Genomic DNA, 22886 nt, shown 5'->3' with positions numbered 1-22886 from the left:
CTCAGTGGAACAAAGCAGAAGATAATAGAAAGAAAAGAAACTTTTTGGAGGGAAGGAACAGGAAATGCTTGACTGGAACACCTTATTTCCCCAAAAAGAGCCACTAACTATATTTTCAACTGTAAGGATGGCTGAGAGTCATAGAAATAAATCAGCTTTTTCTTGAAGAGCGTGAGGGAAATAATTTTTTTTACCCAGCTATTCTTCCATTTTACTTTCCAGAAGGGACAGTAGTATTACAAAAAGTAATCAAAGAGTTCCAGTTCCTCTCTCTCTAAAACACAGAGAAGAATGCAAGTTTCCTTTGCTCTTCAGGTGTCTTTGCACACAAACTATGTGAATTACTTTATAGATTCCTTGACAAATAGCTGTCACTAACAACTCTTTTCAATTCACATTTTACTTTTTGTTGTTTTCACTTCTTCAGAATTACATGCATTACTATATTTCTTGTATTCCGACCACAGTAGTGCATGTCAACATTCCATAAATTTGGTTGTGTAATAGCTTGAAACTCACAGTTTATAAAATAGTTGGATATGTATACTAATATACAGGTATCGAGTTATTTGCTGGTGAAAGATGTTATCAGACTTATTAATAAAATGCTTTGTTCAGTTTAGCCTCAGATTTTATTGATAGTTATTTATGAAAGAATGTGTCAGCACTAGAATTAAAATAAATCTGGTTTTTAATGCTATTTGAGTCAATTTTATGAGACACATAATATATATTAATTATGCATTATTTCATACATACTTGTAATGCTGTCTTTTTAAAGAGAAGATTTCACTTTAGAGTAGATTTCATTTCATTTAATTTCATAGTTTTATTTAACACTTAACATCCCAGTCTTTGGGTTGTGGGTATTCTACTGTTTCCTACTTTACCTTAGGGTTTATAGACCCTTTTTTTGGGTCTGTATGGGAGTTTTCCTCCCATTTCTTCACATACCTGTAATATTTAGCTTTTCTTCTTTGTTTTTGCATTGACTGTTCTTCAGGAAAGTTACATTTTCAATGAGATTGTTGAACCATTCTGAAACAACAGTAACATGATAATAAACACTGAATTTCTTTAGATAACTCTTTGTTTCCTAATATTCCTCTTCTTCTGGGGGGAATGTAGAAATGACAGTCTTTCCTCACATTCTGGTCCTTGTCGCTAGTTGGGTTTTTTTGTAACAACTGCCACGCTTGAGGGAATTCATCTTGCTCACAAAATTTCATGATCTCAAGAACCAATTTCTACTGCTATCTCCAAGTCTCTTATGATTACTTTTTTCTACCTGGAATGGAAACTCAGGCTATTCAAGGCCTAGAATGTACACCTGACTGAATTAATGCAAAATCGGATTCTCTCGGAAAATATTAGGAAAGTTAGGACAGGTAAGAAATATAACCATGCAAAATAAGGCTTTTGTAGGGAAGCAATAAAGCAGCACACATCCTTGCATTACTTTACATTGCAAAATTGAATTTTGTTTTTGGGTACTGAAGAGGATAAAGCCTGTAGTTCAATACAGGGCTTCTGTGTTTTATTTTATTTTGCAAAACAGTTGCCTTATTTAGTTCCCTCGTTTTCTTAGAGTAATCTGAAGCTGAATTATTTTCTGCATGATCACTGAATGTGTAATTTAAGTTCACCCAGAAACTCTGAACATCACAAACCAAAGTGGAGAGTTCAGTAGAACTCTGACAGATAAATGGTTCAAATTAAAGCAGATTAAAATAGGAATGGTTGTTATTTTGGTCCTCATTTTTTTTTTCCTTTTTCTTGTATAAGTTAGTAGCAATGGAATGGTACATCATATGAATAGGAGGATATTCTTACCACTGGGAAACACCTCAAATGACTTGGTATTGCAAGCACATCATGGCAGATCTGTAGATTATTAACACATTTGAGATCATAACACAGGCATGCCTTTTTTCTAAATGCTTTGGCTGAACCAAATAATGAAAAGGAACCAGATCTTTTATTATTTCTTTAGCTGTGTTATGTGTATTTCCTTAGATGTGAACTTAGGAACCAAAATCAGATGCTTAGCATGTTTCACTTTAATTTTTTTCCTGTCTTTGTATCATCCATCAAACTCAAGCTCAGTCATGACAAATGGATTTTCAAAGCATTGCACTGACTGCCTATCCCCAAAGAAGCTTGAACGGCCGCAAAGATTCTTCCTTCCTCCCACAAACGAGAATAAATAAAATAAACTTATGGTAGCCAGAATGGTCTTCAGGCTGAGTTCAGAAGTGAGAAATGGGAGTATGTGCTCTTGTTGTTTATTATTAGATTCTAGGGACTGAATTGAAAATTGTGGAAAAAAGTAATACTTTGCTCATCTGCTGTTTCTTGTGGGGTGTTTTGTCTTAAAAAAGGGTCTGTTAGATATTATTACAAGATCGCACATTATTTTACAATCAAAAGCACTAAATACTATCTGAGAAACTCTCATGAGAGATTTTTCCTTTTTATTAAAACACAATATTAAAAAATAAGAATGGGGTTAGAAAAAAAATCACTGAGCACTTTTTGTCAATTGTTTTGTTATTTATTTATATATTTATTCAGTATGAACTTAGCTCACTCTCAGTACTGTTTTACAAAAGATGGTGTTCACCAGGCATGAATTCAATAACGACCACAGCTCATTCACTCTACTTTCATATCAGCGTAGATCCAATAATCTAGAAAGGGTCACTTATGAGCTATCTGTTAATATCTATACTGTAAAATGGTATTTCCTTGATTTCACTAAATAGAAACTGATAGAGGCACAAAACACACGCAACATGACTTCTCATTTTTACAGTCCTGAAGGGAAGCAAATGCTAAACTAAAATGGTAAATAGCCCATTTATAGGAAAAAAACCCAAAACAAACCAAACAAAACTCAGACCTTGAAAGTCTGCCAAGTTTAGTCATTAGCACTTGGTATGCTTTCTGTGTTAGCTGCAGGAATCAGATGGTACCAACACAACTTCAGATGGTGCACTTAACACTTTGCTCAATTATTTTGAATATTCTGATTCCCTGTCTTTGTTCTTTGCATGCACTTTGAATGTTCTACATAACACTACATTTACATTTATTTTTGTCTAGTTGCAATTGTTCTATAAAAGCCTAAGCACAAAGTCATAATATTTTTTTTTTGTAAATGGGCACATAAATGTTGACATTGTGCATGCAAGAAATAGAAAGACAGACTGTGTTGAGTAGAGAGCTCCAATGAATATTAACAGCATTTTTTTAATATTGTACCACTAAACAGTTAAAAGCAAATGTCTTTGTATCCAGCCATTAGTGGCTAGCTCACTAATGAATATGTTAAACTTTGTGAATTTTAATCAGGAAAACACATAAAAGTTTAAAAATCAGTATGAATCAAAGAATTTCAAATGTTAATTAATTTTTGGCTTTATCAAGTCTCTTTACCAAGGAAAAACTTTTTGGAAGATTTTCTTCCCCCAGAAGTTATTTTACCCCTTGTTTTATTTTGGTTTTGTATAATGGTTATTAATGAGATGGTAGTAATGAGAGAAAAGAGAGAACGTTAATTTTATAAGGTCTCCAGCTGTTGATATTATTGAATGTCTGATTCTTATTCTTTAAGATCAAAACAGGATTAGCACAGAAAAACAGGAAAAGAGAAGGCTATCAAAGGCAGAAAATGCAGCTTCTGCCGCTGGGGAGGTTTCATTTGTAACCTAGTTCCTACACAAAACACAAAGCAAGAACATGAACTTATGAGCTATTATCATATCTGGCAAAATCCCACAGTCGTTGGGGATTGTTTAGGATAGGGCTTTAGGTCAAGGAGCCATAGCAGTGCTCATAGCAGGTAGAGTTGTCTACGGCAGACCAACCGGTCTCATAAAAGATAAGATGTTAAGAGACTATCTTCAAGGTGAAGTGAAAAACCAAGCCCGAACAAAAATCACTGTAGTGTTGATTTCAAGAAGAGTATAAACTACTCGTCAGGTCTTCAGATTAAAATGAAACCAAACCAAAGCAAAACAAAAACCCTTCGCAAAAAAGACCTTAAAACAGCTCACTTTCTCCTGAATGTACCTTTCATCAATAATTATGTAATGCTCTTATACTGGTTAAATCAAAGCTACCTTCCCTAGCACTGCCTCCTGAGTTGGGCAGTGACTCACGATGCAGATTTAGAAATTTGTGTTCTCCATGGCCATGGATAGTCCCAACACCCCAGCATTCATCAATTCAATTTAAGCTCTCTGAGTGAATGTGACAAGTGGTGTAGACCTCGTCTGAACACTATTTTCCAGTTTATGTAGAATATGAGCACATTCTTTGAGTTTAGACTTTGGGACCACAGATCACCACAAAGGCTGAATAGCATCAAGGTTTGAGTCGCTTCCTGAGCAGTCCTACCTTAGATTTATAATGTGTGGAGCATTAGAATAGATTATTTCTCAAAGAAGAAAGCGTTCCATTTTCATGGGAAAATACAAGCTTAGGGAAAAGGGACGTATTGGGGAAAAGTGTCAAAACATTTACTGGGATAGAGTTACTGCCTCCAAACTTTTGGTCAATAGGGAGGAAACTAGCCACTTCACAATAACTTGCTTTCAGCAGTTGAAAATGCAGGAAACCCAGAATCAGAGTAATTATTTGATCAAAGATTTCTGCATCTTACATACTCACCAACAGACTATTACATGTCTGACAGCTTCAACAGATCAGAATAATGAGATTATTCCCCAAATCTAGCTTTCAAAAAACTAAATTTGTTTTAGTCACATTTTAATTTCCCAGTACTTCTCTAACAATATGGATTTGATAAAACTCATTTTTAAACTGTCCTACGTTATATGCATTAACTCTGATATTATTTTGGAGAATGATACTTATGTTTACATGTATTCTTTGTAGTATTGTACACACGTTCAGCAATTGAACGCATTTTCAGTACGTATCTAACATTTTAGGCTATCTAAATACGTCTGTCAGACTTAAAGTTCTCAGCGTCTGTCACATTTTACATCAACAGTATTAAAAGAGTTGTGCAAGCATTGCAGATAGAAACTTGTGTGATTTAGAGTTATATTTAAACTGATCAAATATGAGCAAGTGAGTTCAAGACATAAGCCAAGCACATTCTTACCTGTTTCAGCTGGCATAACTGCCCCGAAAATCTTCAGCAGCTGTTTTACCATAGCACACAGATTACAGGAGAGCCTGCCTGCCTCCATCTCTGAAAAAATCAGTTTGACTTGACTGTGTTGCAGAATCCACAGAACTTTGATGAGTTAATCTGTGGTGCTTCTGTGCTGTTCACATCAGTGGAATATTACTGTCAAGTCTGTTGTCCACTCCGAAAAGTTCCTTCGAGAAGGGAAACATGGGAAGGAAAGGCATATAATTCTTGTGTGCGTGAGGAAGAGGGAGGAAGAAATGAGTTAAATACTTGCATGTTGTCATAGCATACACACTCAGAGAAAATCACTCCACTCCAGTAAAGTTATGTTGAAAAAAATAGGCCATATATATTTATGAATTTTCTTTACACTGGCAAATAAATTCAGGTGAAAAATTAAGAATAACTATAAAGGAAATAAAAAGCATTCTTTCTAGGTCATGAGCTTTCCAACTATTTTTCAAGGAAGGTGTATGTGAGCTCCAGAGCGCTTTACACACCAAGTACATTATCCATCATTTTGCTGTTTTCTAGAAATTGCAGCACTAACAGAATTCTGTGAAATTTCTTTATGAATACTATTTAACTGCCATTTAACTTTGGTTGGACATTCAAAAAATGATGCAGTTCAAATTCTGTATAAAATAATGGATAGGTTTAAAGACCAATTAACAGCCAGTTTGTGCTAACCAGCATGACTGGAAGTACACTGACATCCAAATTCTTCAGAAATAGCTATGGCAATTTATGGAACAAAGTGCTTTAAAAGAAGTGCATACCCATTCCTATTCCTGTTTGTACTTTTCTTGTTGATGAAATTACGACAATAAAATAAGCTCTGTCATGACTTAATATGTACAGAAGGATTATATGAATGTTACCATACAGTGCAGTAATGAAAAGAAAATAATACAGTTACAATTCAGTTACGCTTGTGTGTAAGGATAAATGTATATTGTAAAGATATAACTGGTTTATGGAAAACTAAGCAAGTTAGCTGTGTCATTCCAGTAACTTTAAACTAATTAGTCAAGTCACATTCTTTGCCACTTTTCGAACTGTTGTAAGTTGAAAGATCGCTGGCAGCCCTTAAAGCACAGAGAAAAAAAATATTCTGCATTATAATTTCAGTCATTTAACTAAACTGTTTATGATAAAAACAATTGTAAAAATTTATTTACAAAGGCATTGCAATTTTAAAAGGATTTGCGATGAAATCTTTATTTTTGTTCAATTATTAACTTAGATTTGCCAAGCATAAACAGGGTTTGTTGACCTGCAATAACTTTGAATTCAGTATAATAACACAGCAGTGTTTGTTTCGCTAGTTATAAAAAGCAAATTCATGTCTCTGTGTGGTAGCCCAGCTATCCTGGGCTGCATCAAAAGAAACGTGGCCAGCAGGTCAAGGAAGGTGATTCTGCCCCTCGGCTCTGCGTTCATGAGACCCCACCTGGAGTACTGTGTCCAGCTCTGGAGCCCTCAGTACAGGAAAGACATGGCCCTGTTAAGCGAGTCCAGAGAAGGGCCATGAAGATGATCAGAGGGCTGGGGCACCTCTCCTATCAGGATGGGCTGAGAGAGTTGGGGTTGTTCAGCCTGGAGAAGAGAAGGCTCCGGGGAGACCTTATACGCAGCCTTTCAGAACCTAAAGGGGACCTACAGGAAAGATGGCGACAGACTTTTTAGCAGGGCCTGTTGCAATAGGACAAGGGATAATGGCTTTAATGTAAAGAGGGGATATTCAGACTAACTGTAAGGAAGACATTTTTTACAATGAGAGTAGTGAAACACTGGCACAGGTTGCCCAGAGAGGTGGTAGATGGCTCATCCCTGGTAACGTTCAAGGCCAGGCTGGACAACCTGATCTAGTTAAAGATGTCTGTGCTCATCGCAGGGCAGGTTAGACTAGATGACCTTTAAAAGTCCCTTCCAACCCAAACTACTCCATGATTCTACGATTCTCTGATTCTATAACGATGGTATATTTTTCTTCTAAGTACTTCCTAAATGATGAACAGTTCCATAAATGAACAGTAATTTTCAGTGTAGCATTTTCAAGCACGTATCTGCCTCTCTGTGATAGATGGTAGTCTTCTGCTGATGTTCAGAGACATTTTCAAATAGAATCATATTCTTCTGTTGAGGATGATCCAGATGTAGTTTTTGAAAAGCTCTTGCCTACTCCGTGTCTAATTACAAGATGGATACAGTCTACAAACTGGGGTATGATACAAATATTCAGTGTTTTGCTCTTGTTCTCTCTGAAGGGCTTTAAAAATCATAGCCCACCTTAATAACCCTTACACTGTTAAATTCCACGTTTATGGAATTTAACACAGGTTTATATACCTGTGTTTATGTTCCACACAGGTATATGACATGGAAAATATTAGTCTCTCACTACTTTTGTCAAAGAAATTGATTTAGAAATCCTGTATATAAAATTATTCTCATATTCTTCCAAATATACCTTTTCCTAAAAAATTCCACTGATTAACAGTTTAGATTAACTATCCTGCCCACCCCCCCTTACCTTGCTGGATTTACTAATGCCTACAAAGCTCTCATAGTGTTTTCCTTTACTTGGTATGTCTGGGATGAAGTTAATTTTCTTCACAGCAGCCCTCATAGTGCCGTGTATTAGATTGGTGACGAAGACAGTGTTGGGTTTTAGCTATTGCTGAACAGTACCTGCACGGCATGAAGGCCTTTTCTTTTTCCCACTCTGCCTCCCTCAAAGCAAGAATTTGGGACAGGACACGGCCAGGACAGCTGAGCCGAACTGACCAAAGGGATATCCCATACCCTATGACATTGTGCTCAGCAATAACAGCCGGGGGAAAGGAGGATGAAGAGGAGGACACTGGTGGTTAAGGCACGGCCCTCTTGCGTGTGCCAGTTTCCAGGGGATGGCAGGGCATCTGCCTGCTGGTGGGAATTAGTGAATGAATTCCTTCTGAATTCCCGGGTGGGTGTGAGCAAGCAACTGGGTGGGCACTTACTGGCTGTCCAGGGTCAACCCACCACAGTTCCTTAGTAAAACAACTCGAAAAAAATTGACAACGTCCAATTTTCTAGGAGCAACTGTTTCTAATCAGTAAGACTGAAAACGCTTGACATTTCTTTTTTAGCTTTCCTTGAACAGTAATGATGCTGCACTTTAACCATATGGTGTAATGTCTATGCTACTTTTTCTATTAGAGGTCCCTGGGGAAGGTAGCAGAAAGCCATCACAGCTCTTTTCTTCAGGGAGGGCTTTGAATTAAAAAAACCCAACAAAACAGTATTGTTCCAATGTTTAGCACAGGAATTGTATAGTATCTGGATTATGGTATGCTAGTTTGCACTATGGGTAATTGAATGACCTTTTTAGTGCCAGCTACTTGATCAGGGGATAAGTTACAATTTCTGTTTATAATACTGTTTCATATAGGAGCATATTTAATCCCAGCGAAAGCCACATATGCCTATGTAGGAAACTATAGTCTTTTACTGTACTATTCACTCAAAATCGACAGATCTGTTTTTCAGGTCAAAAGTTACCATACAGGAACAGTTAATATTATTGTGTGATACAGTAATTACTACCTTGGTTCTTGAGACCAAATTCTAACAGCCTTTCTAATTTTTAACTAAGTAAAAGGGAAATTCCAGTCAATAATTTCACTGCGAGTTTTGCGTATTTTGGTCATTGTTGCCAAAACAGTTTGGTTTTTAAAGAACAAGTGAGCAGTGGTCAGGTTTGTTTTGTCTGACTGCGAACTAAGGTAGCCCTTTGTGATTTTCAGCAAGCTATATTTCAAATAAGCATTAAGATGTGTGAAAGGTTGTTCAAACTATGACCTTTTCAAAACTGCCGTCGCTGTGATGCACATTTCCTGCTCTTGGTGACACTGGGTAACACATTTGACAGAATAGAGGATTGCCTGCTGCGCTGCAATTGAAAAGCAATCAACCATTTGAATAAAGGTCCATGTATCTGTGATGAGGCAAACGTGTCATTTCCCACTTTGTTTTAGAGGATACACTGTTTGCCACTGGTTAGATGTTAAATGAATAATAAACATTTTTCAAAAGACAAAGATAACATGTGAGAAAGAAAAACACAGTAAATGCTAGGTACATCTAAGGGTGTAATTGAAAGTAATGAACTGCCGTCTTGAAACTGCTCAAAGGACATCAGTCTGTATTTACACGTAGACCCAGCAGTGCTCTTATTCCAGATCTGTTCAGCTGTTTGTTTCAGATGTGTGTATGTTTTCCATTCTCCTGCATAAGGCAAGTAGTGTGTCTTAAGCCCACAGATAGTTTTACCAATGTGATGGTCACTGGTCTTCCTCATAAGGAGGATCATCAACAAAGGGGATGTTTATAAGGCTTAGTATAGTACCAGAAGGTCACCTCCTAGCAGTGAAAGAGACTTTGGCAACACTTTCTTGGCTCCCCCGAGCACATGAACAGCCTCAGCGAGGACAGTAATTTCACCTGGGGGGAACCCGCAGATCCCTGGGCTATGAGGTTGCACACAAGCCCCTGCTGCTGGGCCCTGGGCACAGGGCCAGAGCATCGCCCAGCACCGCTTTGGTGACACGGTTAATTGTGATTCAGGCAGAAATCCGAACGGGGCGCTACTCCGGAGGGAAGGCCGGGCCGCCGAGCTGTCACAGGCATTTGTTATGCTCCGACGGCGCTGGGAGTGGGTGAGGAACTTTATAGAGGCAGGAATCCACAGAAGGTCGTCTTAATCGCAGGAAGAGAGCGCCGGGCGGCTGCTGCGCCTCCAGGTGCGGGACGGGGAGGGGAGGGGAGCCGGGGCCAGGGGAGCCCAGGGCAGCCGAGCCCGCCCGCGGCCGCCCCGCAGGAGGCGGGGAGCGGCGGGGAGCGGGAGTGGAGAAAGGCCATAAAGGGACCGCTGGCAAGAAGGAGAAGCAGCTCAGGGAGGGGGAGGCGCAGGTGAAGGGTCCGGAAGGTGAGGAAAAAGTTTCTGTCTAATAAGCCGAAGATGTTTTTGTGTAGTGCCCGTTGTGATTTCATGTCTTCTCTTTCTCTTACATGGCGTTTTGGTCCCTGTCTTCAGTTTTATTCAAGTAGAAGGGGCTATGATTTGATTTTTCTGAGGAAGCTAAATTCCGTGAAGCTTGCTTAAGAGAGCTGCAGGGCGCTGGTAAGGGAAAGGGATTGATGTGGGCAAAGTTGTTTCTGACCAAGAGATGCACTTTTTTGGAGGATATCAATATTTCAGGTTAATAGCTGGGTATGCAACTTTACAATTCTTCTTGTTATTACAGTTTTTTTCTTTTACTCACTGTAGTTTTGCATTTTTATTCCTTTAGAAGTGTGGCACTTTTTTCCTATTTTCTTTCTAATTTACCTTTACAGGGGAATAAGAAAATCACTTTATCTGAATACACAAGGCAGGCATTCTACCAAGTGTATTTAGCCTGACTTTTAAAGTTTAAAAAAAAAAAAAAGCATGTGTAGTCATAATTTCTGTGTCTATTTCTGTTAGTCAGCCCTCACAGATAAACGTTGAGCACACCAGGAGATTTCAATCAAATTCTAAGCAGGTGCAAGTCCTTACGGTACTTCCAGTCCCCCTACAAAGAGGAGGCTTTCTTTGTGTGTGAGGTTGTGGGGGGGTGTGCATGCTGATATGAACTTCTGTATTGCCTCGGTCTCTGAGAAACTTTGAAGTGATCCAAATTGCTGCTTTCAGTGACAGGTAGGTCTAGCAGAGTTATGGAAAAGAGTATGTGACAAGGAATTGCTTGACAGGGCTGCTAAGAGGAGCTCTTTCTGGTGTGGAAACAGGAATAGCTCACTCTTGTTCTATCCCTTTCAAAGCAGGTTTGCACCTCCGCTCTTGAAAGCCTCCTGGGAGGAAGAACAATATTCTAACAAAGGTTTATTTCTGCCCTGAATTTTTTAAGAGGTCCTGCTGTACAACGATCTTACACTTTTAAATCATTAGTAAATATTGATTTAAGTAAACTTTACCTTGTTTTACCTCTGTGCAATTGTTATCTTGAACTCCATGGTTTTTACTCCTGCTTTGTGGTTTAAACTGTTCCTCACACTTTATCCACTAATTTTATTAACTTTTTTTTTTGTAACTGAATACGCACAGGCCATTTTGTTGTCGTTAGAGTGATGTAACACATTCTTGTGCCTATATATTCGTCATCTTCCAAAGTTCTTTCAGCTCCTATCTTGTTACTTCAACATTACAAGGTTATACCTTAACAGTGCAAGGCAGCAGAGTCCCTCAGATTTGTTAATCTATAATTCCATATGTTGTTGAGCTCCTCAGAAAAACTCTTCGTGTGACCAGCCTTTTGTGAATAGTCATGTAGTAATTTTCATCTTGTAGTTAGTGTTATGAAAGACTGTTTAAATTGAAGATGCTCTGTAATCGTTAAGAATAAGTCAGTCACAGAAAAAGAAAAAAGTGCATGTTCCCATGAGCCTTTTGCATGCTAAAACATCCGCTTAATTCCCAAGTGTAAATGATGCAATTTTCACCTAAAACTTGCTCAACTTTGGGTGCTGTTGAACTGGCCTTTAGCTAGGAAACACGTAAGAGGAATCCATAGTGACATCGTGAAAGTGTATTTATTACAATTTGTCTTAAAAGAAAAGTCAAAGCCATTTAGCTTTCTCGAAGAGTTTTTTAAGTAAAAACTCTTTTGTTTTTGTTTGTTCTTCCATTTTATGTCTGTTTAGATTCTCTTGAAACTTAAACTCTAAAAAAAACTATGCGACTGCTTTGGCTGTCTTGGGCATAATACATTTTTAATGATATTTCTTAAAGTGTGGGGTTTTTTTTAAACTTAAGACTATGATAATGAGGATAATTTGAGGAACGACTGAGGGAGCTGGGGTTGTTCAGCCTGGAGAAGAGGAGGCTGAGGGGAGACCTTATCACCCTCTACAACTACCTGAAAGGAGGTTGTAGAGAGATGGGGGCTGACCTCTTCTCCCTGGTGACAGTGATAGGACGAGAGGAAACGGGTTCAAGTTATGTCAGGGGAGGTTTGGATTGGATATTAGGAAACATTTTTTCACTGAAAGGGTTATTAAACATTGGAATAGGCTGCCCAGGGAGGTGGTGGATTCACCATCCCTGGAGGTGTTTAAAAAAAAAAAAAAAGGGTAGATGTGGTACTTAGAGACATGGTTTAGAAGTGGCTTTTGTCAGGGTGGGTTAATGGTTGGACTTGATGATCTTATAGGTCCCTTCCAACCTCAGCGATTTGATGATTCTATTCTATAATTTAGATGTTTCCTGACTTACTTTCAAATTGAACAAAGTATGTTTCATTTTCCATAGTATTATAGACGCTCTCAGAGTGCATAGGCATTACACTTTTTTGGCTGAAAATTCAGAGTAAGCTAACATAGCTAATATGGGTGCACACTTTCCTATTGTGTTGTGGCACTTGACACATGGAGACTTACCTATCGCATAAGCAATACCAATTAAATTGCTGGGAAAAGATTATCATTCATGGGTAGGTTATTTGTCATCTTGAGTTACTTGTTCTCAGTCTCTTAATATTGAATATGTTAGGCTGCCTATCTTCTCTACTAAATTACTGAATTATGAATTCCAAATATAGGAATCGAAGTTCATCTTGGACTAGTTTACTTTCTAAATCTAGGTGCTTAGATAGAAGAACAGCCTTCAGAAAAACTCAGTGTTTCTTTGTTTGTTAGCTTGGGGGGGAGGTGGTGGTGGTGCTCTGCTGAAAGGGTGCTGCAGGAGACCTACAGAGTCCCAGGAGACTTATCTATACTGGCATTAAAAAAAAAAAAAATAAAAAAATCCACACAACCAAAAAAACCCAAAAGAAACAAAGCCATACAAAAAAAAAAACCAAAAAACTTCTGTTATCACGCTCTCAAAAGTATATCACCATTAATAATAATTCCAGGTAGGAAAAGTAATAGTGGTGATTTCCTGAGATGCATTGGAGTAGTCAGGTTTTCATGAATGGGCTGCAGTTCACAGCCCATATGGGTTTAAAAGCCGGTTTCTTGTTTGATAATGACAAGATTCCTGTAGCTTTGTACCCAAACAGGAAGCAGCTCTATTCCAGGATGAAAATTATTGCCACCTAAAGGAACTACCCTTTTTGGAAACATAAAATAAAATGAAGGATTTGCCAAATACAGTGATTCTTGTAAGTTGGGCTGGAACAATGAAAAGCAGCAGAAGTTGGTTTTATTTGAGGGCTAGGTTGTGCAGTTGAGTTTTCATTCCTCCTACCATGATACGGACAAGGAGACAGCTGGAACTTGATGAAAAGTATATTAGGCGAGAGTCCCGAATACCCTGCAATAGCTCTGCCACTCAGAACAAACACTCAGGTCTGTCTAACCAAACGCAGTGGATCAGAACAGTAATGAAGCTGTGGTTTACTTGCCTTTATCAACTAAAGCTTGTTATGATTACAGTGAGCTAAGACTTGAAGATGATGCATTTGTGTGAACAAAAAGGTTACTGGTATTGTTGTATCAGCATGTTTGGGTCAAGCATTTTGCTTTGTTTTTTTAAGTTCTGACAAAAAATGCTAGTGCTTTTTATGCATAGCTAGTAAGCACCCCTTACTAAGGCTGTTCAAAACATCTGGTATCTCCTTTGTTTCACTGGCTTATTCCTCTGTGAATTTGAAATCTGACTGTCCCAGTATTTCATGAATAATTCCCCAGAAATGTAAAGAAGAAACATAAGTATCCACGGGAAAACTTCTCTCAGTAGTACTTAAAATAGCTCTTTGCAGTTGTTTTGTTATTATTCAGTTGCAGCAATTAGTGCTTTATCACTTGCTCAGGTGAAAGAAAAAAAAAATCCAAGATGACTGCATGTGCTGTGCACCTTTGGCTAGTTTGATTTGTTCCTCCACAATAAAGTTAGTATTCAGAGCTAACCGGTGAAGATCAGATTCATGCCATTACATATAACCTTATTTTCTGTTGGTAGTCTTAAAATTTGTAGATTTCTGTGTCACTAGCTTATTTAAAAATGTTTTTACTTATGTCTAAACCCATTTATATTTATATCACAGTAGCTATTTCACATTTATTGGTTTATTTACATTTTCAGAATTGGGTGCACTTCAAGTTCAAATTTGTATCAAAGTTGTGTTTGTGAACGTTTTGTCACCTCATCTGAAATTGGCCAGATTTTATTTATTTTTTGTTATGAGTAATTTGGTAACCACTAGTTGGTGGACTTTTTAAGAATAAACGTTTAAGCTGTTTCTTCTTAAATATGTACTGTAAAACACTTGAAACACTGCATATCTGCTCCTTTTCATCAAATACTTCAGAAGATCTTCAAGTTCCTAAATTAAAAATAGCACAGAGCAGTGCTTGTTAAACATGCTGAAGGCATTAAAAATAGCTGAACTTAAAGCAAAGACTGTATCAGAAGAAAGAATCCTGCTTCTGTTGAGGTCAATGGGAATTTTACTATCAACTTCAATAGAAAGAGTTGTGTATGCAGTGATTTATGCAAATATATGTATTGTTTTGGGATAGTTACTGGTGTAAAATGGAGACATTTATAAAACATTTCATAACAAAGTAATATAGATTTTCATTAGGGCAAAAACCTTGCTTGTTTACTGATGTACATGATTGGTATACTCTGACTCATACCAATATCAATATATATTATGCAAATCATTCTCCCTCATCTGAAAGTAGCTGTTTTGCATTCAGGCATCACATTCAATTATAGTACTAAAATGAAGTCCCAAGTGAAGTTTTAAATTGGTTTCTACTTTCACAGCAATATACAGCACAGTGCATTGTTGAGTCACCACACACCTCTCGATATTTCAGAGCGGTTGTCAGATTGAGATCTTTATCTTCCAATTCAGAAAGCAGAAATAATAATGATTTATGGACTTTGGCCTCAAACTGCAACAATTCCATCACTTCAAAGAAGTCCTGTAATTCTTTAGCATGTGTACATGATCTGTGCCGTAAAGTACTCTTGGACATTGCAAGACTTTATTTAAGGTTAATGGTAGTATCAGGAAACTGGATTTACCTTAATTTCTGTCACTTAACATCTGTTGCTTGTATATAGTGGCGATTATGTTGTCACAAGAAGTAGTATTTTCAAAAAGTTATGGGAATTCCTTAATGTTGAACTGGGTTTGCCCATTTCAAGTCAGTTTGACGCATAGAAAGCGAAAGCCACCATCAGCACGGTCTACGCTGTTTCATCCATGTGTATAAAAGCCACTGTAGTGTATTTGTATCAGACATGCAACATCTGAGGTGAATACGTAGTCCTCTCAACTTTGTGCTCATACTGTTATAAAATAATACAGCGAAAGCATTTGTCACATTAGAGCCAGATTTCATGGTTGCGTGCTTTCTGTAGTACACTTGTCTGTAGAAAATTTGTGCTGCGTGAGAAAGCAAAGAATCAAAGCACCATTGTCTTAGGTCTAATTGACCTGTAGGATAAGAAGGAAGTGGTAAGAACTTACTTCTGCCACTGAAGCGAAAGACATAAATTCTCAGTGGTTAGAAGCAATGTGTGTCAAACTATGGCATTGACATGTTAGCTCTTCACTACAGAAAACGAGTCTAATACTATCAAATTATGCATTGCTGTTTGTGCTATTTTTTTATGGGGCAGCCAAGTATCATTCAGCTAGGCTGTGAGGATGAGAAAAGTATTGCAAGGAATTATAATCAAGTTCTTGTTTGTTTGGGAGATTAGGGTTGTACAGCAAGAGAATAAAATGTAGTAACTCTGAAGGGCAGTGTCTGTTCCCACATTTGGAGACATTTTAGCATTTTTGTACTTATTTTAGGGCACAGTTACAGTATTGGAACACCTACATAATTGAAGTTTTGGTAATTGCAATTAACAATTCTGTGTTTTTTCTTGTTGTACGCTTTGCCTCGCCAAGAAGTGACAGCCAAGGTGGAAACTGAGGATATACTAAGGAAGTATTACTGTGCACGTAACTCCACTTCACCTAGAGATCTGCTAATGACCACAGTACTTATTTTTCTGGTAGCAGCAGCACAGGTAGAATAGAAAGCGGACAGATGGATTTGGTAGCCTAACGTAGACAGTTCGTTTCCATGTTTTAGGGGCAGAAGGAAGTGGGAGTTGTGGCCAGCAGAAACTCCTTTATCTCTGCTGCAGCCCTCTTAAAACACAGTTCGTTATCCAAATCTCATTTGTCTCATTGAAATACCACTAGAGACTCATTTGGCTCCTTCTAGCCACTGTTCCCTTGATGTATCGGTCCTGCTCTTCCACTGTGCTCCGTTCCCTGAAATGTCACTGTCTTGCCAGCACAGAGCTGTTTGGTTTTTTCACTTCTTCATGTTGATTAAGAGCTTTGACCCAGCTCTAGTTATTCATGTGTATCAGTCTCAAGGTGTGAATGCCTATTTTATCTGCCTGTCAGAGTTCAAGGAACATCTGGACGACACTTAGTCATATGGTTTAGTTTCAGGTAGTCCTGTGAGAAGCACAGAATTGGACTCAGTGATCCTTATGGTTCCTTTCCAACTTGAGATATTCTGTGTTCTAAATTCTAGGGAATACATTGTTCTATTACATGCAATAGCATAGCAATCTTAAAGTGACAAACTTCAACATGCATTTTAAAGAGGCATGATTTACTATGCATTTTTTTTAAATGAAGAGTAACTCTTGTATTGTTACTAGGTGTTGCGCTTAATTACAGTTAATCTAACGCATGACAATGACTGAAAGTATACCTAGTCATGATAATAAGATTAAATTTGTTTCATTTCAGGCTGACCTATGTTAATCATTAATCAAGGATGTAACAAAGGACATATTCTCGCTTCATTTACATAATACAATCCTTTTTGTATCTTGCATGGAATTAGACAAAATGAAATTAATAATTTTTTTCTTTTTAATTAGGGTATATGGGTCAAGATGGCCATTTTGGATCATGTGAAAACAAGTACTGCGGTCTGGGTAGACGCTGCGTTGTGAACGGGGAGACTGGCCAAGCTGAGTGTCTGTGCATGGAGCACTGCAAGCCGCATTACAAGCCTGTGTGCGGTTCTGATGGAGAATTCTATGAAAACCATTGCGAAGTGCACAGGGCCGCCTGTCTGAAAAAGCAAAAGGTCACCATTGTGCACAACGAAGATTGCTTCTTCAAAGGTAAGCGCGGCTGAACAATGTCTGCAATATTGCCATCAGGTAGGTGTTTTCAAGCAGTTCAATTAAAGCTCTATAGAGGCTGCACCAAGTGCACAGTGAATAAATGAGTCAAAAAGTTAATACAGTAAGTATCTCACTCCAGAGATATCTTATAGATTTTTTTTTTCTTTTTGTTTGCACTTAGTACTCTGGGCAGTCACCCCTTTTTAACCTGAATAAACCGATTCTGTCTTGGAAACGAATCCACACCAGTTTGTCTTGGAAATGTGGCTGTTGACCTCATTCATCTGAATGTACTTACATTCCCAAAGCCCAAAGGATATTAATCTCTGTTACAGGAAAAACAGAATTTAGGCTTTCAGAGGGGTTTTGTAAGGCTGCAGGACCTGTGCTTGTATTTGGTGTTGAAGTGGATAGACCAGCAGCTTGTTCATGGCTAAATAGGTCTTGCTTGCTTTGAATTTGAACAGTGAAGAGTGTACTTGCGTATTGACCAAAGCATGCAAGTTTAGCTACTTTTTAATCTTCTGAATGCTGAGAGATATACCTTATGTAAAGCATCTTATACTAAAGATGTCAACAACTGCAGCTTGCTCTGTTTTATGTAATTTGAGCACACTTTTCAGTTTTCTGCAACTTTGCCAATACAGGCCTTGATTAAGCATGTTTATGAGTACTTTGACAGATTTGCAGCATGTTTTTACTGGTTAAAACAGGCAGGTGGCTTTTTTTGGGGAAAAATGTTTTTAAGTAAGGCCATTTTTTATGAGTCTCCCTAGGGGTTGAATTAATTCATATTCTTTTTAAAGATTGTCTTATTTTTGTTAACATTGTTTTCTGTTGTGGGTATAGTTTCATTCTCACTAATAACTACTGTTCACCACAGAAAGAAGTCTAAAATATTCCATTAAATTAAATTCACCTGTGTAGGGAACATTCCTTTAAATTGCAATATTTCACTTAAATCTTAATCTGAATTTTCGTGATTGTATTCTAGTATAAGGTTGTTCAAATGAAACAAATTTTAAAATTTTCAGTTGAATTTTTCACTGCGTTTATGGCTGAGGGATTGTCCTTTAAATTAAGAGTTGGGCTTTTTTTACCAAATTAAAACATCTCAGGTCATGCAGAAATACCAATATATTTACTATTATGACGGGGTTTGTAGTAGAACAATTGAATACTGGGGGCGTGGGGGAACCCCTCAAAAATACCTTTTCTCAAGAACTTAATTAAAGAAAAAAATATAATGCTTGCACAACTGGGCTTTATATAATTGTTTCTTGTTGGGTAAATCTTTGAGTCTTGCCAAAATGAAATGCCTTTCTTCCTTGGCCTCCTTTAACAGACATGTTAAGGGACAGGGGTTCATAGATTAAAGAGGGTGTGCGTGGAAATCTTGCAATGGGAAATACATTTGTAAGTAATAATGAAGTTTTAACTTTGTTCAAAACTAAATGTGGACACTGTATAAAATTGATATATCATCACAATATAGAGACTTAAGGAGCTAGCACGTGTTCTGAGGTAGTGCAAAATTAAAATTTGATTTAAGGAGTGTAGCATATAGGGCTTGTCAGGGATGGTTTCTGCAATGACAAGAAAACATGAATGCTTCTGTCTTGTCTTAACAGTCACAATCTCTCTTTTAAACCTTTTTTGATGATACGGCACTCCAATAGAACAGATGACACTAATAAACACTGAAATGTTTAAACTTATGGAGCTAATTTCAGTTTGCTATATACAGTACAAATAAATTCAGGGCATGTTTGGGAAAAAATAGTGTTTCTTTTTCTGGGGGAGGGGAAATGTGGTGAGATTTATTTACTGAAATAGAAAGTGAGACAGTACTTCAGCTAGAAATGTCATCCAGATGCTGCCTAAAGTTTTCTTAGCTCATCTTTATGTTTTAAATTTGTCACATTAGTTTCATATCTGTTGTAGTGGACAATGAAATATCTGAATGGTGTTCAACTTCAGGCACCTAATGTAGATGCTAGATTAAAAAAGTAGGTTTCTCCTTTAGTCAGTGATGACCTTCAGAAGAGGACTAGGGTATCCAAGTGTGAGTTGTCTTCATGGATAATTTTTAAGTTTTAGACAGATGAGTATTGATCTGAAGATCAGAGAAGCTGAGAAATACACCTTATTTAAAGGAGTAAGCTTACCAGAAAAAGCTTCAGTATTGTGTTTGGAGAATAAAATTTTATAAGCAAATGTTCTATATACCTGATTAACATTACTGTAGCAGCTAAGTAGCTATAATTATTTAAATAATATGTCTTGTAATCGAATGATTTATAGTTGATCTCAAACATTATGAGTTCTACTTAACAATTTGATAATTACCCTTTTAAACAATTATGTGATCAGTGGAGTTAAAGGCTTGACTTGCTAAATGAAAGAGATCTTTGGTTTATATGTTGAAATTCCATTAACATCACTGAGAAATGTGTGTCTTACCTAAGCTGGGCATGAAACAGCATAGACAAAAACATCAAATCCTTCACAAAGAGCCATGTCTGAAAAAATTGATAAATGTGTTTTGAGATAGTGAAAGCTACCTATGTCAATGCTGTACTCTTCCTGATATGCTAGTTTTCTAAACTAAAACTTCAGGTTCTTGTTCCTTACCTGCTTTTTATGTAGATTATTTTTTTATTGTCACATTTTTTTCTTTTTTTTTCTTTCCTATTGTAGGCTGAAGTGATGCAGGTAAACTTGGAACAGTTAATAGAATATAAGAACTGTTCTTCCCATTCCTTTGTCTGACATGGGCACAGCCGGATTCATTGGACTACTTCCTTTTTCTTTGTCACTTGCTTTGTGTTTTTGTTTGGTTTTTTTTTTGCCTCACGCTAAATTAAACCATACGTTTGCCCCAAATTTGCATGAAACACAGTCATACAACAATAACTGAAGTAGGAAGATTTAAGTATTTCTTTGTCCTTCCCTAGTGATTGAGGCTGTTATGCAAATTGTGTGGTTTTGACATGGATCAAGATAATGGCTATCCTAAATTAGAAATTATGTTTTCACCACTCTTACTGTAATTTTTCCATCAGCTCCTTATTGGCATGTCATGACGTCTTCCATCAGATGCTGAACGATTTTTCCTAATGGCTTGGTTAGATGTTGGCTGTGACCCTTTGAGTTACTCAATAAGCTGTCTCAATTTCTTCTGGTATAGAAGCAGAATGTATTCTGCAGATGCGCTAATTACTTTTAGATCCATAGAAAAGGGATATTAGAAGTATTTTCTATACTTGTTGAGTCCTCTATTTCCCACCTGTGAAGTCCAGTGTCCTCTGACTGGATGTTAGTGAATGCCAGTTCCACAGCTCCTTTCAGAGGTGCTCTCAATTGTCTCTCTCTTAAGTGTCTAAAAATGTTTTAAAATATTTAAGATTATTCTAAGAATTTAAGAGAACTCTTTAGGAAATCCTTTGTGATCTAAGGAACTTTCTGGCTGAGAATGATCTCAAATAATTTTTTCAGCTTCTAGGAGAATGAAGAAGGAATGGGGAAGGGAGCAGCTGGCTGGCGGCTAGTTTATTTAGCCTTGGTGGTTATCATATTTGTGATTCTATTAGTTTTTAATCCTGAACAGAATATAGGGGAAGGTAAGAGAAGAGGAAAAGGAAAGGATGGAGTGAAGGTGAGGAGCGAGTATATTGAGGAGAAAAGAGAGATGGCTAACCGCAAGCATAGTGAGCTCAATGGTTGGAAGAAGAGGAAACATAAATGATGAACTAAAGGAAATACTAGTGACAAAAATCAAAGTTCAGAGCTTAGATTATTCATTAGATGTGATATTGACAGTGTGAGCTGGGAAGCCTGATACGCTGATGCCATTCTGGTTTGGCACTGCTTTGGTTGGCTGGCTGACTGCGTAGTTCTTTGGCTGGGCAGCCTCTGCATGCTCTCTGCTTTCAGTGCCCTGGCTGTTCTCGAGCCATGCACTTAGTGTTTCAGAGCAGCTTAATGTTTTGTGTGAGAAAAGAAATCTGACCATCTGGCTTATGCTGTGCCTGATACTATTGTATAATGCTTTCCTGGCTGTACTAGCCATAGCTTTAACAAGCCCCAGAGGGGGGCGATTCAAATGGGCTAGAATTGCTTTACTTGATTCCACCACTATCTTCGTCCTGTGAAGTGGCACTGTGAAATTAATGGGTTTGTGCCGAATTTAGAAGTCTTGGAGGTATTATTCTTTGGCTTCTAAAAAGTTCTGTTGGGCAACGTACTGAGTGGTGAATGCCCCGCACAGGGTGTCAAATAAGCTTCAGCGTTTTTGTGTTAAATTTTTGCGTTCATTTTTCCTTAAATCTAGGTCAGTAAATCAAAATAAGAGACTAAAAATTTCCCCATGACAAACTTAATCTCTTATTTTCTTTGCACCCTGAGTTTCTTGTACATTTTACATTAAATCTATTTTATACACAGTGATACACTCAATCATTACGACAAACTGCAATTTACTAGGAATCCTCAGGAATGTAACACTCCTGTGTCCTATGACTTTTATAGAATATTTCTGGAATAAAGGTTACTTCATATGTAAGCTTTTTACTTACCAAGTAGCTTCTGTAGCATCCTTACAATGTTAACAATATTTTACTTTCTTCTCTTTCTATATTTGTCTCATTTTTCAATTGGTGAATCTTTTAATCTGTTGAACTGCCTGTGAGCTTCAGGTTTCCTACTACTATTACTAAAATGGCTAGATTTCCGAGGACTGCCATAATGTTTGCTTTTCAGTCTGTTCACGAAAGTAGAAACTTAAGTAAGAAAGTTTGCTGCTGATCCTAAGTTATTCAGGGCAGTGAGGATAAAACCTGATGGTGAATGAATTCAAAAGAGGTATGAGCAAACTGGAAAAAGTACTAAATGACTTAAAAGGGACACGGAGGAGGCTTATAAAATCATCAGGGCATGCTGAGGGTGGATATAAGTAGACTGTCTTGTATTCCAATAAAAGAAATAAAAATTATCAAATAAGGCAGCAGAAACCGATTCAAAACAAGCTTTGGTGTTTGTTTTCTACACAGTGAATCTCATGAGTAAAAGCAACGTAAGATTTCACAAACAGACTTTGTAAATACTAGGAAAAAGGCTGTAGGCTTTTTATTTTGAAAGGCAGCTAGGGGAAGTGAGTTGAAGTGAACTAAATTCTAACAGTAGCCCACAGAAAAGATCTAGAACACCCGTCTAGCCTCTCCAGTGACTGCAACAGGATTAGTTCAAAGATATTTTTTTATTATTTTTTTTTGTATGTGTGTGATTTGTGCCCTAGGTGAGTGTGGTCTTAGACTGGTTCTTAAAATACTGGCACATTCATTTAGCAGCACTGACGTTTATTTAATCTGATTTGATGTTCATATACTTCGAAAGTAAGCATATAAGTCTCCATCTTACCAATTTCACTTCAGGAAATACTTTATGTGGTCTTAAATATGAATCTTGAACACTCATTATTTAATGTTGATCACTAGCCAGTCTTTCAAAAGAAATTTAGGATATGTTAAT

The 22886-nt window shown here is 37.4% G+C and overlaps 1 protein-coding gene across 4 annotated transcripts in view; it reads left to right on the top strand.

Moving 5' to 3' along the window:
- FSTL5 (follistatin like 5) overlaps window positions 1–22886 on the top strand; it is a 422258-nt gene that overhangs the window by 181955 nt on the left and 217417 nt on the right. For all 4 annotated transcript variants that reach the window (XM_074589804.1, XM_074589802.1, XM_074589803.1 and 1 more), the window contains exon 4: window positions 17106–17354. In XM_074589804.1, coding sequence (XP_074445905.1) covers window positions 17106–17354 — 249 coding nt within the window. The remainder of the gene's footprint in view (window positions 1–17105; window positions 17355–22886) is intronic.

This window comes from Larus michahellis, chromosome 5, assembly GCF_964199755.1.
Source record: "Larus michahellis chromosome 5, bLarMic1.1, whole genome shotgun sequence".
Classification (NCBI taxonomy): domain Eukaryota; kingdom Metazoa; phylum Chordata; class Aves; order Charadriiformes; family Laridae; genus Larus; species Larus michahellis.
Note: the sequence above shows the minus strand (reverse complement) of the source record. Positions and strands in the feature narration are given on the sequence as shown.